Source organism: Ostrea edulis, chromosome 10 (genome assembly GCF_947568905.1).
Source record: "Ostrea edulis chromosome 10, xbOstEdul1.1, whole genome shotgun sequence".
Taxonomy (NCBI): Eukaryota; Metazoa; Mollusca; class Bivalvia; order Ostreida; family Ostreidae; genus Ostrea; species Ostrea edulis.
This window is the reverse complement of record NC_079173.1, coordinates 12967990-12986883: the sequence shown is the minus strand read 5'-3', so window position 1 is coordinate 12986883 and position 18894 is coordinate 12967990. Positions and strand designations below refer to the sequence as shown.

Sequence of the window (18894 nt, the reverse complement as noted above, 5' to 3'; positions counted from 1 at the left end):
GAAAAAAACCTCTGTGCACGGTTTATACCGTAAATCACTGTATTCCTGCATCGCTGTCTCAAAAATTTCTAACATACTTCCCCACTATACTTGTGTCCAAACACACTTCCATACATTCATTAAATCCCCAGATGAACTGAAAACTCACAGCTTCAAATGATTTCGTTTGATGATTTAGCTAGCCATGTTCGTTACCCAGTAAATTTGATCCCTGTTCATTTCCATAATCGTACTCTTTTCTATGACCTAATATCCCCATAAATATTTATAGGTCACCTGAGTCACTCATATGACCTATTACAATTATCTAGCGTCCGCCCTCGTGAGCCGTGTGTTAACAGTTCAACACTTTTAACTTTTTCTTGATAACTACTAATTCAATTCTTTTTTAATTAGGTTTGAAGCATCTTTGGGACAATGGGGATATTTTACAAATCCCAGGACTCCTAAGTTCTAAGGAGGCTTTAAGTGTGGAATAAAAACAACAAAAATTTGACAAATTTTCAATAATCTTCCTCTTTATAACCTCACATCTGTAAGATAATCATATAGAGAGGACAGTCTCTTCCCAAATTGTATATTTCATGATCTCCGGGATAAAGGTTCTGACCCCAGAGCGGGACCTAAATTGGTTTATAATATAGTGTTTATGTGTAAAGCATTAAAATGGCATTTTCTCTAATGCTATCCTGTGGGCCTCTTGTTAATTAAATATTTTAATGAAATAATTCCAGTTCGGTTAAAAAAGAATTGTTTAAATAAAAAGAATTGTTTGAATAAAATGAATGGTTTAAATAAGAATTGTTTAAATAGGTGTAAATATTGAATTAGATTCACGGCTTTCATTAGTCTGCACCCCCCCCCCTTCTCCTTAAGTTCTGTTTTAATGCGAGTATTAAAACGGATTAATCGGAGGTAGGGACCAGACTAATAGACAATCACCCAAGAGCGTATTTTACGTCCAGTATTCGTGTTTATCATAAATGATGACCGAATACAAACTTCATATTGGATACAATGAATGGATATAAAAAGCAAAGGGGTTCGAATTGACTGCCGCCCAATATAGCTACATCAGCAAAAGAAATCATTTGAAGCTGTGAATTTCGGTTACAATGGGGCATTAATGAATGTTTGGACAGACGTATAGTCGGAAAATGTGACAGGATTTTTTTTTATATTTTGAGGCAAGCATATTTTTCAGCGCCGTAAATCGAAGGTTTTTATACGGGTTGGATCTGTAGCGCTCTGATATATTCAATAGGTACAGATGATGTACATACAATTCCGAAATCTCGGTACGTTTAGCTTGCTTTGTGTTGTACCTGTGTGCGTTTGATTGAATAAAGCTGTATAACAACTTTATACATTTTTATAATAAAAGAGACGTAAAGCTCCTGCATAATAAACTTGCATTCGATTCATCATCACGGCCGGTGTGACCGGTCAACAAGGGATGCTTACTCCTCCTAGGCACCTGCTCCCACCTCTGGTGTGTCCAGGGGTCCGTGTTTGCCCAACTATCTATTTTGTATTGCTTGTAGGAGTTATGAGATTGATCACTGTTCGTTATCTTCACCTTGCATCATGATGCAATGACTTTTTAAATCTGCGCGAGTTAAAATTTTACACCTAGGTATACAACAAAGACTTAATAGCCTTATGTTTTTATTTTTTGATAATTGCCGGATAAATGAAAGACGTTCAGATGGTTTGAAATGTAACATGCCTACTGTAACAATATAAATGTACTAGTATATACCAACAATTCGATATTTGATATATCTAACGCTACCGTGCTTCCACACAATACGCAGGTTTAAATGTCCAAGTCGGTCGTTGACTGTAAAAGTCAGTCCTTCTCCCAAAAGTCCAGTAGTAACTAGTAGTAGTAGCTATATGCTATATGCGTCTTTCTAACTTGAAGGGCTGATATTGTTCCTTTTTTTCTCACAGTGTATGACATCCGTCTGGAATTGTTATGTTAAATCACATTTTATCAGAATGTCAAAACAATTCATATCATACTACTGAAGGATGATACAACTATTAACAAAGCAGATGTTTATCATGTCATATAAGAATGCGGAAGGTATCATATGACATTTAAAACCACGATTCGCTCTCTTTACCCCACAATAAGGTTCAACCAATTATAGATAAAATCTTCCGTGGGCAATGTGAGGAAAACCATCTATTGCAATATCAGTTCCTTTGTTTCGTTTTCAAAATGGTAAGTTATAATTTTGTACAAAATCTGTTGGAAGAGAGGGTTGTTGACAATGATATTTTATTTCTCACTAGAATAACTCTTTCAACTAAAACAAATTCAAACGATTTGGACACTTTGTTTCATTACAAACCTTGAATGTATGATGTGCATGCCAGAGAAATAGATATTTCTGAGTATAAAGTAAAGTCGTTTTCAAATATTCAGCATCCGAGTAGTACATGTATCAGCCGCTGTATAGCGGTGATAAATAATAGCATTTATTGTTTCGTATTTTTCTCTAAACAATAGAAAAGTGTGCATATTACACGTGCCTCTCACATATTTTAAGGATGATTTTTCTAAACAATAGCAGAGGGGTCGCATGACCATGACTCTAACCTACTTTATGCTGAAATGTCCTTGAACAATGGAGCGTTCCGAATCCCTTACTGTTTGTTTGTTTTGATGTTTTCCGCCACACTCAACATTTTTTTCAGTTATCTGGTGGCACCCAGTTTTTTGTTGGTGGAAGACAGAACCCAGAAGCAATGTCACTGGGAAGAGACACCGACCTTCCGAAAGTAAACTGGGAAACTTTCTCACTTACCGGCGTGAGCGGGATTCGAACCCCCGCCCACCAGAGGTGAGAGGCCGTGTGATTTTGAGCGCGATGCTCTAACCACTCGGCCACGGAAGCCTCTTACTGGGGTTCTTAGAAAATTCAATGACGTCAATAGAATGGGAATGGGGATATTGGTGATAGACAAAAGTAGATGCAACTGTTAACGTATTGGAATAGAAATTAGCCGATATAAGGGCTCTTTCTTGCGTGTAATTGAAATTGGGATCCATCGTCAACTTCCCATATTTATGTTGCAATATTCCATTATCACCTGCAGATGGTGTTTATATCTCCCAACTTATTCAATACACAAGAGTTTGTTTGCGTATGGTCAGTTTTTAAATCGATGCAAGCTACTGACGAACAAGTTGATGGTACAGGGGTTTCAACAGTCTCCTTTAAAGTCAGTATTTCGCAAATTCTATAGTCATTATAATTATCTAGTTTGCCAATACAACCTATCATTCGGTCAAATGCTATCTGGCGTGTTTCATACCGATTGTTAGACCGTTCTTGGCACACTGATTTTGACTACGGATAAATCCGTCTACCTGAGCACGATATAGGGCTCAGGGCGGGTGTGACCGGTCGACAGGGGATGCTTATTCTTCCTAGGCACCTGGGCCGGGATTCATAAAGATTCTAAGAAAATTCTTAGATCTCATACTTAAGTAGTAAAAAAATTCTTAGCTAAGAAAAATACTTAAGTATTAATTCATAAAAATGTTAAGCATAATTCTTAACTAAGTTTCAATCTTAGAAAAATGAAACACTTAAGTAGAAATTCTATGGCAACGCGAACGATTTCCCGGAATTTTTACCGCACTCTCCAGCAAAAGAGGTAAAAAGTTGAGGATAGTGATGTCAACAACAACATCATGGAATCCAAGCAGACGAAAAGAAAGCCTAATTGGAATGCTGATGAAACGCTTGCCTTGGCTTCGTTAGTAGAAGAGAACAAGCATATCCTGAGGGGGAAATTAGGGCCCACTTTAACCTCCGAGATGAAGCACCGCACTTGGCAAAGTATTGCCGAAAGACTAGCCGCGATGGGGGTGGGTCCAGCTAGGACAGCGGTGGAAGTGGAGAAGAAGTGGCACAACGTCTTCTCCAAATCTAAATCTGAAATCTCAGATCACAGAAGAGTTGTGACTGGGACAGGTTGGTTATTATTGATAGAACTTAGATACTTAAACTGTCTATATATATAAATATGTGCGTGTGTACATGCACACTTGTTGAACTTGCGTAAAGCTTTATTCAAATCTGTCAACATTGGTATATACCAAAGAAAAGCGGTCTTCTTATGCATCGAATTTGACTATAAATATCATTATGAAGTAGGTAAAGCACTTAGCAAACTGTTGCCTTATGACTTGACTACTTCCGTGCTTGTCTGAATATTGTTTACGTTTCCAAGGTGAGAAAAGGGGGATAACTCCAATGAAAATATTTTGAGGTGCCCCACAGGATATCAACATTACTATAAATGTACTAATCTTTAACAGTTTGGAACAATATTTACTACATGTATTTTCACTCACAGTAATTTACTATGGCATCTAGGAATATTCTTTATAGTATATGAATATATTTTAGGCGGGGGCCCACCACCAAAACCTCTCAGCGCAGTTGCCACAACAGTGTGTGGTGTGGTAGGAGAGGATAATGCTTGCCTCAGTGGGATTGATGGTGGGATTGACTCCTCTCTCTTGCAGATATTAAACATTGGAGAAGGGAGTCAACCAGTGTGAGTAAATACAAGAAAATTTGTCTACATATTCACTTATATTGTATTGTATGTAGTTATCTGTCATAATTCATCATCATCATTAATTATTATATGTACATGAATGCAGTGATTCATGCACTGCAAGGATAGATGAAATTACTTGAAATCTGTCATGATAGAATTGTTCTTTGTATCTTTGTAATTCCATTTATATGAATGGATTATTATTATTATCTTTTTATTAACATCTAAATAATTATAATAAAAAACAATTATTAAAATAATCATTAAATTCATCATATAATCAACCTCAGTCATGTTGTGTATATTCAAATGTTAGAATTTGGGGTAAATTAGCTTCAATTTTTTCAATGACAGAATTGTCTTTTCTGTATTAATTCGATTTGTATAGAATATGAACATCAACATAAAAAAGAATAACATTCATTGTAATAAACATTCAATGCAATCATATAATTTAATAATTCAAAAGAGCTGCAGAAGATATAGAAAGGAGAATACTAAGTAAGCATTTAATTAATCTCTTTTCATCACAGGGGAATCAATGTCTTTGAGGGACCTCCTGGTATGGATCCCCTCATTCTCAACTCTAGCCCTCTAGTCGCCGCATCTGTACAAGAGCCTTCACTACCATTAACATCCATGACTACAAGTTTGCAGGCCTCTGAAAATAGAAGCAGTCAGCCTGATTTGAAAAGGAGAATCGAGGAGCTAATTTGCAGGAAGTTGGAACTGGAAGTCCAGTATATGGAATTAAAGATAAAAAAACTAAAGCAAGAGGAATGAATTTTATTAGCTCACCTGAGCCGAAGGCTCAAGTGAGCTTTTCTGATCAAAATTTGTCCGTTGTATGTCGTCGTCGTAAACTTTTCACATTTTTCATCTTCCTCTCAAGAACCACTGGGCCAATTTCAACCAAACTTGCCACAAAGCATTCTTAGGTGAAGGGCTTTCAGGTTTGTTCAAATGAAGGGCCATGTCCCTTTCAAAGGGGAGACAATCACAAAAATGCAAAAATAGAGTGGGGTCATTTAAAAATCTTCTCAAGAACCATTGGGTCAGAAAAGCTGAAATTTTCATGAAAGCTTCCTGACATAGTGCAGATTTAAGTTTGTTCAAATCATGGCCCCCAGCGATTGGATGGGGCCACAATAAGGGATCAAAGTTTTACATACTAATATGTAGGATAAATCTTTAAAAATCTTCTCAAGAACCACTGAACTAGAAAAGCTGAGATTTACATGAAAGCTTCCTGACATAATGCAATGTGGCCCCTGGGCCTCTTGTTTATATTTAAAAGCATTTTAATTGATGTACTATATGTACATGTTCTTATCTCATCTGAGTGAAAGGTTCAAGTGACCTTTTAAATCTGATCAAACTCTGTCCATTGTCTGTTGGCACACAGTTGGGCCACATGAATAGATCATTTTTTTTATACATGGGAAATATTTTGTAAATCTTTTCAAGAACAACAAGGCCATGGTTAGTAATATTAACAAGCAAGCAATCTATTGTAGTGCAGAATCATATAACAGCTGTAGGACCATCAAGGAACCTGGGTTTAAGGGTGGGCTAGAATCTATGATAAAATTTTACATAGAACATGGATATATTATAAACAAAGAATATTTTTTTTAAATCCTCTCCAGCAAGATCATTAAATTCAGTTGTCACCCTCTGGGGCTATAGGTATAAACTCTAATTTACCATACCATTTGTAATACCATTGATTATTAACTACATGTTTTCTTTCTTTCACATTAAATAGACATGTAAATATGATGCCGTAACTGATAAAACATTTAGATTTCATACTATTATTGTATATGATATCTGAAAGACATAGAAATTCAGTATACTTTACCAGACATTGTTGTGTTTGTCATAATAGATATTAATAATTAATAAGTTAAGTTTTTTATGTTTCATATTTCAACATTAATAAGTAGATACTCAATAGATGAAATTAATGATATGTGTGTTAAAATTTTCACTTTCCATATAAAGTAGTTGTTGGCTTTTAACTTTTCACATTTTCATTTTCCTTACTAGAATGACTAGGCCAATTTCAACCAAAATTGGCACAATACATCCTTGGGCATTTTCCCCCTCAAGAACCCCATAGCTAAATTGCATGGTCAAAATGTAATACATTTGTAAGACAGTGTGGTGTTTTCCTAAGTAGATATATTATTTCATTACTATATGAAACATATTATTATTTAAAAAAGCTGTAATTTAAGTAGCTCATAAAGATTATCACATGCCTTTATTTTTAACCTGCTTTAATTTATGTATAATTTGATAATTTGTACATATCTCTAAGTTATTCATAGATTATAGAATCATTATGGTCATTAATCTCATCTATGTACATGTATATAATGTATTTGCTGAATATTCAGATGGTATGCATTTTGTATGATAGTGGATGACTAAGAGTAATGAAAATTTACATCAGTTTGAATGTACATTTAAAATATGAATTATCATGATAAATTAAAATTTAGTAGTTTAAAAATTTATGTGTGGATTTTGGAGTGTTCGATTAGTATTCAACTACAATGTATTTTCATTTTTTTTTTTTATAATTTCCTTCTGTGGATAAGTGGTCAATATATGGTAATATATGATTATTTGTATATAGATTAATATTTATTAAAGGTTCTGTGTCACACATAGGTATGCTTTGCATTGCATTGATTTGATATTTGTTATTATTTTATGTTTTTTGCATTCTGTTAAGTTTTTGAATATTCATATGAAGTTTATTCAGTCTATGATTTTTAAAGTAATAGTCGAGTAAGATAAATCTATTTATCAATTATATACCATATAGTAAATCAGTAGCCAAATTTGAAGTTCATTTATAATCTATCATTTCTAAGCACTGTTAAAGTAAAGATGTTGATTGTAAATTGTGCTTGGCAAATGAGTTTTTGTTGTTGATTTTTTATCTTTTATATATGTATGTATGTATGTATGTATGTGTGTGTGTATGTTTGTTTGTAAATGTTATATATATGTTCAGAGCTGGAAAAAATATAAATTAACTCATGTGTTAAACATTGATTGGTGTTGTTGTTTAATGTATACCACCACAACCCACACAAGCATCATTACATCATTATTTAGATTCAAATTGGTTAAAATGGTATACCCCAAGGTCATAATGAGGTTTAAAAATTTATAGGGAAGTACATGTATATCTCATCATTTTCATTATTTTGTACTTTAATGATCCACTCTTCAACTTCTAGTTACATACATGCAGTCAATACATACACAACTCCCAATGCAACTCAAAAGTGAGTCTCTGCAAACTGTTGTCGGTATCTCAGACCATCATTGCCATTGTTGTTAAATATGTGTGGTACATGTACATTAACTTGTTGATCTTCACCATCATCTTCATGATCTTGTGGGCATGGAATGCATCGATCTTTGCAAATGTTATGCAAAATGGCACAGGACAAAATAACCTGACATGCCTTCTCAGGTGACAAGCGGATTTCACCATGTAGTACATGAAATCGCCTCTTCAGTTGTCCATACCCCTTTCCACCACAGATCTTGTTTTCTTGTGAGCTCTATAAATCAGTATGGTAAAATCTGATTGGTTTGCTTATTTAAAAAAATTGGTTGTTGTACACATAATAAATCACATGAATACAACAATCAAGTTATATATGTTAATATTGATATCATTATGTGTAGAGAGAGAAGGGGGGGGGGGGGGGGGCATGTTTTAAGTATGACCAATTGTTATTTGAGAAGCATAATATCTTGGATGCGAATTACAAAAAAAAATCATTCAGAAGACTTCTATAGTAAATCCCCATTGTAGGCATTAATTGTTAATATTAAATTAAACAAAAAAAAAAAAAAAAAAAAAAAAAAAACACTACCGGGAATGACAAAACTTTCATAAAAGCATGTTTCATATGAATTATTGTAGTAAAAAAAATATTCCACCCGCCCCAATAGTCAATGCTCATCTATTTTCAAATTGTTAAAAAAGAAGAAGAAAAGAAAAGAAAATTCCCCACATCTCGTTATGCTATATGTTTATATGTTTATATCGAAATAATTTCTAAGTTTGAATTTTATGTTTAAAAAAATATTGGTTATCAATATATATTCTGGTACTGTGTTACCTGAGTATGTGATAGTCAGGTGCATGTGACATGTACCACCCTCCCCCTTTTATTTACAAAATAATTAATAATGTACTCTTTATTTACATGTCAGTGAAATAAAACAATCAAAGTAGATATATATTTTATTATTTTATAGATTACATGCAAGAAAAGGAATTTAAATTCTAAGAATTGCAATAATCAAAAAGAGCCAATTAAGCTGAAATTGCACAGTCTAAAGAATTGACAGCTGTTTACATCACATTTATGTGACATTATATTCTGAATTTGACGTTACCTAACTAATATTATCCATATCCATGATGCAGTGTCTGTATTTGATTTCAATTCATGAAAGTGCCAGTATATATATTTTATAATTTATATGTTGAAACACTTTTACATACTTATTTTGTCAATCCCACAAGTCCCCCCCCCCCCCCCATTTTTTAAACAATACATGCAAGAAAGAGGAGAAAATTTACAATAAATGTAAATTGGAATAATAATACTAATACTACTAATAGTAATAAAACCAAATATTGAAGTGGTTTTTATTTAGTTTCATGTTTACACCCCTCCATTTGGAAACTGTTGGATCCACCCGATTGTTTCTCAAATAGGGGGCGCTAAGTTTCGAACTAATTTTACACCAATCAGAATTTGTTTATACCAAGAGGGAAATATGGATGTGAGAAAAGCAAAGACTCGTTTATCATGTTTATTTAGAATATTTAAAGGTGTGCATGTGTCTTGTGTATGAAAGAAGATTTTAAATCTTTACCTGTTGTAATTCAACTGCGATGGTTGGTTTGGTCTCAGAAAAGGAGTCAATAACCAACATTTGGAGGGATATCCGCTGTCGCCAAGCAAATGTGTGTGAATGGGGATGTGATTATTTTCGAACAGGACTCTCAAACCACTTTCGTTAAGGATTCGGGAATCGTGAGTGGAGCCTGGCCATTTAGCAACAACATCAATGATTCTATATTTTGCATCAAAAACAACTTGTGTGTTAATACTGTGGTAGTTATGTCTATTGACGTATTCATTTTCATATTCGTGTGGTGCAATTATTTGAATGTGGGTACCATCGATGGCGCCTACTATCCCTGGGAAGCCCGCGATTGCGTGAAAAGACTCTTGGTTTCTTCTAATCTCTGCTGTGCTAGATGGAAATTGTACAAACCGACTGATCATAAGAGGGGAGGTAAGGCTTGCCAGTGTTACGGTAATGGCCCGTGAGACAGTTGGCTGAGAAACACCCATGTCATCGCCGTTGCACAGCTGCATTTTGCCCGTAGCTAGAAACCTCAAAGTAAGAAGAACTTTCTGAAGAGAGGATAATGCCATATTACGCCGAGAGCCACTAGATATTTGATCACGAATAAGTGATTCCACAAAAAGGATTCCACCTGAATCAAGCCGAAAACGTTCGATAAGTTCACGATCACTGTACTGCTGTAAACAGTCTTTTCTCTCTCTAAAATTCCTTCTGTGAACTATGTTGGCAGCCATTTTATTTGTGAACTTAAGAAATTCTGAAAACTTAAGTCTGCTACAGACTACACTTACTTTTAAGAATTGTTTAAGAATTTTCTAAGAATTAAGTTGTTTTATGAATAAAACTTAAGATAAATACTCATTCTTAGCGTTACTTAAGTTTTATTTATTGATTTAAGAAATTTCTTATACTTAAGCATAACTTAAACATCTTTATGAATCCCGGCCCTGATCACATCTCTGGTGTGTCCAGAGGTCCATGTTTGCCCAGATATCTACTTTGTATTGCTTATAGGAGTTATGAGATTGATCACTGTTCGTTATATTCACCTTTCATAAAAAAGAAAATATTCTACGTCTGAACCAGTTATTGAAGGAACTGCTGAAATATCCGATTGTCCTGAATTTTATAAGTCATGCGTTGTGGACGAGTAACATGAACAAAATTGGTTGTTAAAGAATTCTAGTGTTCCGTACAGGAAAAAAACATAAGCAATTTTGGAATATGTTGAGTCATCGGGGAGTGTGGAACGATGTTTGGTAGACAAATTACCACAGTACGTAGGAACTCCCGTCAGAAATTAGTCACACGTCATAACGATAGATAGCCGACGATGACAGTCAAACAAATACAAGAAGACTTATCCAGTATTTATGATTGTATTAAAGAATATTCTGTCAAATTTTGCAATGGCTAACGTCCTCATTTATACAAAAATAGATTTATCGAGCTTTAACATGATAGATTCATTAGATTAAATTATCCACTTTTCGATTATCCTGCACGAAAAATGACTATCCTGAATTTATAAATCTTACGAAACGTACAGGTAATGTAGATAACGTTCTGTGAATGCAAGACAGTATACACAAACTAGTAGGGTTCCCTCGGCACTTCACACCTGCCAGAAATTAACTTTGCTCCGCACTTAACTTACCTGAGAAAAACCTCTGCCTTTAAAAGAATGTCTGCATTCTATAGTTGTTGCATGCAAATACTAGTATCACATTTCATTGCCTCCCAATGAATATGAGATGCACCAATCCTTAATGTGAAAGTCATTTCATGATGATAATAGACGTGAATGTTAAACTTTCCGTATGCTGAAATACCAAATATGATGATTTTTTTTAATTCAGTCTCGAATAAGGAACTTTGATTCCTAAAATTTTGATTTTGTAGTAAAGACTTGCCTTTTTTGTATGTAAAACTTATACGGTACCAATTTTGATGCACCAGATGCGCATTTCGACAAATAATGTCTCTTCAGTGATGCTCAACCGAAAGGTTTGAAATCCGAAATAACTATGAAGTTTAAGATCTAAATATAGCCAAAAACAGCGTGCCAAACAAGTGGAGCCAAATGTATGCATTCAGTCGATTCTGCAGACCATTGTCATTCAATCACATTTCAGTAACAATAAAGGACCTTTTCAGTTACTATCTATAGAATGATTAAATAAAAATGAACAAAACATATTTTCATAATATTTTATGTTCAAAATTTTGGAAATTTAATAACTCCCTTCTGAAAGATAATTCATATGTTAACATTGTGAAAGTCATTATTAAGAAAATAACTCAATATACTGCCTCCCCATATATCCCCTCTAGAGTGGATTCTATTGACTGTGATCAATTACAATTTATCAAAGCTTCTATGAACAGCCGCTTTTCTGTATAAGGGGTGAAACAATACGTTACAGCTCTATCAAGAAAACCCCCAAAAGGAAAGCACTAAGTTACTTGAGAACGAAATAAATCACTTAGAAACTCGAATAAATTCTCAAGATTCACCTGGGCTATTAGAAAAATTACATGTTGCTCAAAATAAACTTCAGGAAATTCGTAAAGAATACATTAAAGGTTTTTTTTTTCGAACTAAAGTAAAGTGGATTGAGCATGGGGAAAAACCAACAAATACTTCTTAAATCTAGAAAAAAAGAAACTATATTAATAAAACTATAAACAAACTTATACATGACAGTGGTAAGTCAATAACCTCCCAGTCTGAAATTTTACTGGAAATTGAGCAATTCTATACAAAGCTATACTCTAATCAAGATAATAATCTACATGATGTAGAACTAGAAAATATTGTTAACAAAGAAAATGTAAATATACTCAGCTTTGATGTGTCAAACAAATTAGAAGATATCATTACTAGAGAGGAAGCTCTATCAACCTAAACAAAATATGAAAAAGATAAAAGTCCTGGCACTGATGGATTCAATACTGAATTCTATAATTTTGTTTGGAGAGATATTGGAAGCTTTCTTATTAGATCTCTAAATTCCGGATTTCAAAAGGGTGAGCTATCAATAAAACAAAGACAAGGGGTAATAAACATTATTCCCAAGAAAGACAAACCTGGAGAATATCTTAAAAATTGCCGTCCAATGTCTCTTTTGAATGTTTCGTATAAAATTGGTTCTGTATGTATTGCAAATAGAATTGAAAATGTTTTAGATTTCCTTATTCATGAAAACCAAAAGGGCTTCCTTAAAGGTAGATTTATTGGTGAGAACAATCGCGTGATATATGATGTGTTGCAATATGCTCATGAACAAAAGATACCTGGGATGATCTTGCTTATTGACTTTGAAATGGCTTTTGACTCTGTATCATGGAAATTTTTATTCAATACATTGCATTTTTTTTTTACTTTGGGCCTGCCATTGTCAAATGGATTTCAGTGCTCTATAATAAGGCCAAGCTTTGTGTTATACAAAATGGTATTTTTTCAGAATTTTTTGAAATTGGAAGAGGCTGTCGTCAAGGTGATCCTGTCTCACCATATATATTTAATCTATGTACTGAAATGATGGGACATATGCTTCGGCAAAACAATAATATCAGGGGCATGAAAATAGGTAAAGAAAAAAATTGTCTTTTGCAATATGCTGATGACACTGTTCTCTTCCTCGATGGGTCTGGAAAAAGTCTGAAATCTCCTCTTGATCTTTTTCAGTTTTCAAAATTCTCTGGTTTAAAGCCAAACATTTCTAAGACCAAGGCCATTTGGATAGGTTCTAAAGCTTATTCTATTGACACTGTGAATAACAACTCTGGAATACAATGGATCACAGAGCCTTTTAATATATTAGATATAAAATATATAACAGATTTACAGAATGTAGAGCAGCTGAATTTTGATGAGAAATTGGCAAATATCCATAAAGAAATTATTCAATGGTCAATAACAAATATTACTAAAATTGGTAAAATTACAATTATAAAAAGCGTATTGCTCTCTAATATTGCCAATTTCTTCTTATCTCTCCCTAGACCCAACACATTATGGATAAAATAATTAGAAAAATCTTTCTTTTTTTATTTATTTGGGGAGGAAAAATGATAAATTAGCAAGGAAAACAATGCAGTTGGACTTGGGTAGAGGTGGATGTAGAATGATCAATTTAGACATCTTTATTAAATCTCTTAAATTAACTTGGATAAGGCGATTGGCATTGCTCATCAAAAACTCGGCATGGTCAAGCTTATTCTCAGAAATTACACAATGTAATATCTCACATCTCTTTCAATATGGAGGAGACTACTCTAGGCAAAAAGCTTTTTCTACAAGTAATATTTTTTGGAAGGAAACTTTACTTTGCTGAATTTATCAATATTGTTCAACTTAAAAACTTGCACAAAGTTCTTCTTGAACCCTTATGGTACAATGATAAAATTAAGATACAAAATAAAACAACCTTTGTCAAGAAACTGTATGACAAAGGCTTTCATTTAATCTCAAATTAATCTCAGCACGTTGTTTTTGGCTATATTTAGCTCTAAAACTTCTTAGTTATTTCGGATTTCAAACATTTCGGTTGAGCATCACTGAAGAGACATTATTTGTCGAAATGCGCTTCTGGTGCATCAAAATTGGTACCGTATAAGTTTTACATGTATTAGATAAAGATGGTGATTTCATTATTAAGTTTGAACATATCTGCAATGAACATTTAGTTAAGATACCTTTTACTTATTATGAAGCAATACTGAGATCTTGGCCGGATGTTCGACATCTGACATTAAACCAAACCTTAAAGCCCTATCGGTCCATAGCTATTAAAATATTGATTAAAGAAAAAAAAGGATCTAGAACTATATACGATTATCTTAGTAACACAGAAGAATATAGACCAATATGTGAATCAAAATGGGAACTTGACCTAGATCTACCATCTACATTTAATTGGAAAAAAGTACATAGAAATATTATGTTAACCACTAAAGACACTGGACTGGTATGGTTTACATACAGAATAATACACCTTTTGAATAAATATCTGCATAAGATAAAAAAGTTCGATAACAATGCTTGCTCCATCTGTTCGGAAGAACCAGAAACCATTATACATTTATTTGTTAACTGTCAAATTGTTGCCAGAAATTGGTCATGCCTGTCGTTTTTTGGATATTACAAAAGACAGGGAAAAGAGTGCAATTTGATTCACAAACATTAATATTTGGCCTATTGACTGAACATGAAAATATTATTAATCTTATTAATATATTGGTCAAGAGATGTATATTTCCATTCTCTAGGAAAGGTTTACCTTTTACGTTTAATGATATTTTAGCCTATTTACAATTATACTATTCACATGAATGTCTTTCTGAAAAGGTGGTCATAATGGAAATGTCTTTTTGAATAACTTCACTTTTCAAATGATTTAATTGCTGTTACTTTAAAATGCTACTCATGTTATTTTTAATTATTCTTCCCAACTGTGTAAATGCAAGGATGAAAGTTGTCTTGTATGTTTATAAATGTTTTGAAAAGCTATTATTTTTTAATGTTCAACTTAGATGTGCACATGCACTACTTGCAGTTGTAATTACTGATTATCTTTAATATTTTCAGATGCTCTGTACCCACAAAAACATGCTGTTGAAAATCATTTTAACTGTATCGATAGCATTGGGAACAGTGGAAGTGGAGTGTAGAACGCAGGCTGAATGCAAATATACTAGGAAGTCTATTGGCATAGTAGCAGATTGCTCAAATTTGAAATTAACCATGTGGCCAGTCTTCAACTCTTCGGTAAAGACAATTGATTTAAGCCAAAATAAACTTAGTAATTCATCTCCGTGTCGGAAATGCTTACCTCGTGGTTTATTGCACTTGGACATTTCTCATAATAATATTTCAAGTTTCCGTGCAATTTCCTTGCAAGACTTATCACGTTTATTATCTCTCAATATTTCTTATAATCCTTTTATCTTAAAGGAATCTGTTTTTCCGCCAAGAATGTTTAAAAACCTTAAATACTTACAGTCGTTAGATTTGAAGAGAAATTCTTCAAACAAAGATATCTTTTATCGCAACGAATACCCATCGGCGGCCATCACATTGTTGCAGTCTTTGCGACATCTTCGTATAGATGGACTTTTCAATAAAAAATTTGACAGCGGATTTTCTAATTTAAAACACCTCTCTCATTTAGATACGTCTGGATTGTCTGGATACTGTGCAATTCGTTCTATTGAGAAAGATTATTTTATGTATCTTCCATATTTGTCACATGTTGATTTGTCTGGATGTAAGTTAAGGTCGATAGAAAAACGAGCATTATCGAATCTCACATATTTGGAGGAACTAAACTTATCCTTTAATGATGAACTTACATTTCGAGTTCTGAAAAATATTACACGGGACCTTGTTTTTACATCAATAAAAACTCTTAATCTTGAGAAATTACATTGTTCTTTTGGAATGGGGACTCAACTCACGATACAGGACCTTCAACACCTAAGTAACACTTATTTAGAAGAATTGAATATTGCAGATAATTGTGTGGAGCTGTTTGAAACTCACGCCGTCGGCTATTTACCAAAATCTCTCAAACACTTGTTGATGTCAAAGAATAAATTTACCATCGGTTTATATTTATTGGAGTTGCATTTGTTAGAAAACTTAACTTACATCGACGTCAGCCATAATATTTTGCCACTAAGCGGCAAAAGATATTTCTCATACTTGGAATTTTACTGTGATGATGTAGAAAAGGAAAGGCATATTTTTCAATATCAAGATCCAAGTGAAAAATTCGAGAAAGAACAGCTAAAATTACATCTCATTCTTAATGGAATAATAGCTTTTCCGGTTCCTCCAAACTTAGAAACAATTGATGTTAGAAATTCCATGATAGGATACAAAATTTATAATTGGTCTCTTACAGAAAACAAAATTAAGACAATTCATATGCAGGATAATATTTTTAAGAGATGGGAAGGACCTATCGCCGGGTTAAATTCTTTACGGTTCATAGATTTGTCAAACAATGATTGTACTTATATGTCATCTGTTTTAATCCCAAACCTTTCGAGTGTTGAAGAAATTTTTGTAGGCAATAATTTCCTTGGCGATAGCTTAAGAAATGATACCTTTTATACCGCAGAAAAACTAACTGTTCTTGACTTAACAAATAATAGAATAAGTTACTTACCATCGCAGATATTTAGCAGTATAAAAGAATTACGTCATTTGAACTTAAGCTTAAATGCACTAAGCAATCTTGAATTCAGAATAGATCACATGAAAAATCTTGTGTCAATTGATTTATCTGGAAATCAGATTTATTCGATCTCAAATCATGGTAGACGCCAGATTGATGAAATACTTCGAAGGAAGAAAAAAACCTTGAGTATGAATTTGCTTCATAATCCATTAATGTGCGTTTGCGAGACTCTTCCTTCATTGGAATGGATGTACGAAAGAATAAAAGACGGATCTGTGGAATTTGTTGAACTGGAAAAATAGACTTGTTTCGACTATGACAATGCCGTTTATAACTTCACGGACTTTGAACATGTAGTTGAACAGCTGAATAAGCGATGTGCCTCGTATTCCGGAATTATGACTGTGTCAGTTTCTCTTATTATAGTTTTCCTCATGCTGACAATGGGTAGAATTGTATACAGATATAGATGGAGAATCCGCTACTTGTTCTACATAACGAAGAGCAGACTTCATGGATACAAGGCATTAGCAGAGAAGGAGTATCGATTTGATGCATTTGTGTCTTATGCAACGGATGATTTACCATTCGTTAAAAATGAAGTAATAAAAGAGTTGGAAGAAAACGGCGGGTTCACGCTATGTCTCCACAGCAGAGATTTCTTACCTGGTTTTGAAATTGCAGAAAATATTGTTTCTGCTATCAATAAGAGCCGGAAAACTATTGTTATTTTGTCACCGGAATATATCAAATCTTACTGGTGTATGTTTGAGCTCAATGTAGCAAGGATGGAGAGCGTTTATTCACGCGATAATGAAAACATTCTTTTCCTTATTATGTACAAAGACATAGGAACAGGCGATGTATATATCCCTGCTATACTATTGGATATCATCGAAAGGAAATCTTACATCGAATATCCGAAGGAAGAGTTAGAAAGAGATTTTTTCTGGAATAATGTCCGTGACACTCTCAGCCTTGAAAATTGACTTTCAGCTGTAGATATAATCTTTGTCACGATTAATGTAAAGTCTATAATTCAGATTTGAGTTAACATTTTCTTTATCGATTGTATTTTTATGCTTATTCTATTTCAGATTTTAATATTTGATTTTATCCTAAACAATCTACTACAATGAAGAATCAAATCATAATGAGTTCTAGACAATGAATGTTAGAATACGTAGGGCAAGAAAATCACTATCTAAGAGACCATACACTAAAAGACAATATTTTGGTTCAAACAAAACATAGATACTTATATTTAGATATGTGAAAGAAATCGTCAATTTGCACGTGTGATGAGAGGTACATGTGATATATTACATTTTTTAAAAAGAAAACTAGAAATGTGGGTATTTATTATATTTATTATTGGTTTCGTAATTTATTTTTTTTTAATTAGGGGAATCTTTTTAAGGTTGAAATATGAACAAGTTATGAAAACATTTTCAAAAATACGAATAATTATACACTTATTACCTGTTTAACTATTTATGAATCTTTGTGAAATTTAGTCGATCATAAATATGAATCTTTTAAAGTAATTCCACCCCTCCCCTATGATGTCATCAGATGATCTATTTAGATTTATGCATGATAGGAACATAAATGTTGTCTTTGTCTTGTCATTTCCGAAAGTTGTGGTAAAAATCTTGTTAAAAATAAACTATTTCAAAAGTCGAAGTTATAGATAAATAATCAATGATATGCTTCAAAATATTGAATTTAAGGACAATAACTCTGTTTTTGTTAATTTCTTTATGAAGTTTATTATGTGGTAGATTTTTGCAGACGTTTTGTATATTTTTGTGAAAGAACAGTTTCATGAAATTGTTATGAATGCTATCTTATCGTAATGACCAGATTTTATGAAATTTTGATAGTACTGTTCTGGCGTTGATGTATGATTATGTTTATGGCTGCCTCGTATCTTAAAAAGTGTCATAACTTATATACATTTGTTGCATGATAGTGAGGGAGATATGAAGACGTATTCATCCAAGAAAAATCATATTCCCCGAGGGCAACACCCGAGGGGAATATGGTTTTTCTTGGGTGAATAAATCTTCATATCTCCCTCACTATCATGCAATAATTTGTTTATTATACCGAAACAAAGCAAGACTACAAAAGTGTATTTGAAAATGGAGTCCTCTCATCTGTACATTGCATTAGCTGAGGTAGTCCT

At 33.3% G+C, this 18894-nt stretch overlaps 2 protein-coding genes and 1 long non-coding RNA gene across 3 annotated transcripts; 2 read left to right on the top strand and 1 right to left on the bottom strand.

The window, feature by feature from the left end:
* Positions 1–3399: 3399 nt before the first annotated feature.
* Positions 3400–7660, top strand: LOC125655780 (uncharacterized). The gene is made up of 3 exons (XM_048886303.2): positions 3400–3995; positions 4434–4584; positions 5124–7660. The coding sequence occupies exons 1-3, from the start codon at positions 3713–3715 to the stop codon at positions 5371–5373; spliced, it is 684 nt and encodes a 227-aa protein (XP_048742260.2). The 5' UTR covers positions 3400–3712; the 3' UTR covers positions 5374–7660.
* LOC125655778 (uncharacterized) lies at positions 4995–8149 on the bottom strand. Its single transcript, XR_008799344.1, has 2 exons — positions 7876–8149; positions 4995–5251 (listed from the first exon to the last, which is right to left on the bottom strand). It is a non-coding gene; the product is annotated as an uncharacterized LOC125655778 (long non-coding RNA).
* Positions 8150–16986: 8837 nt separating this feature from the next.
* LOC130051109 (toll-like receptor 4) lies at positions 16987–17692 on the top strand. Its single transcript, XM_056152466.1, has one exon. The coding sequence runs from the start codon at positions 17102–17104 to the stop codon at positions 17690–17692; it is 591 nt and encodes a 196-aa protein (XP_056008441.1). The 5' UTR covers positions 16987–17101.
* The last annotated feature ends 1202 nt before the right edge of the window (positions 17693–18894 follow it).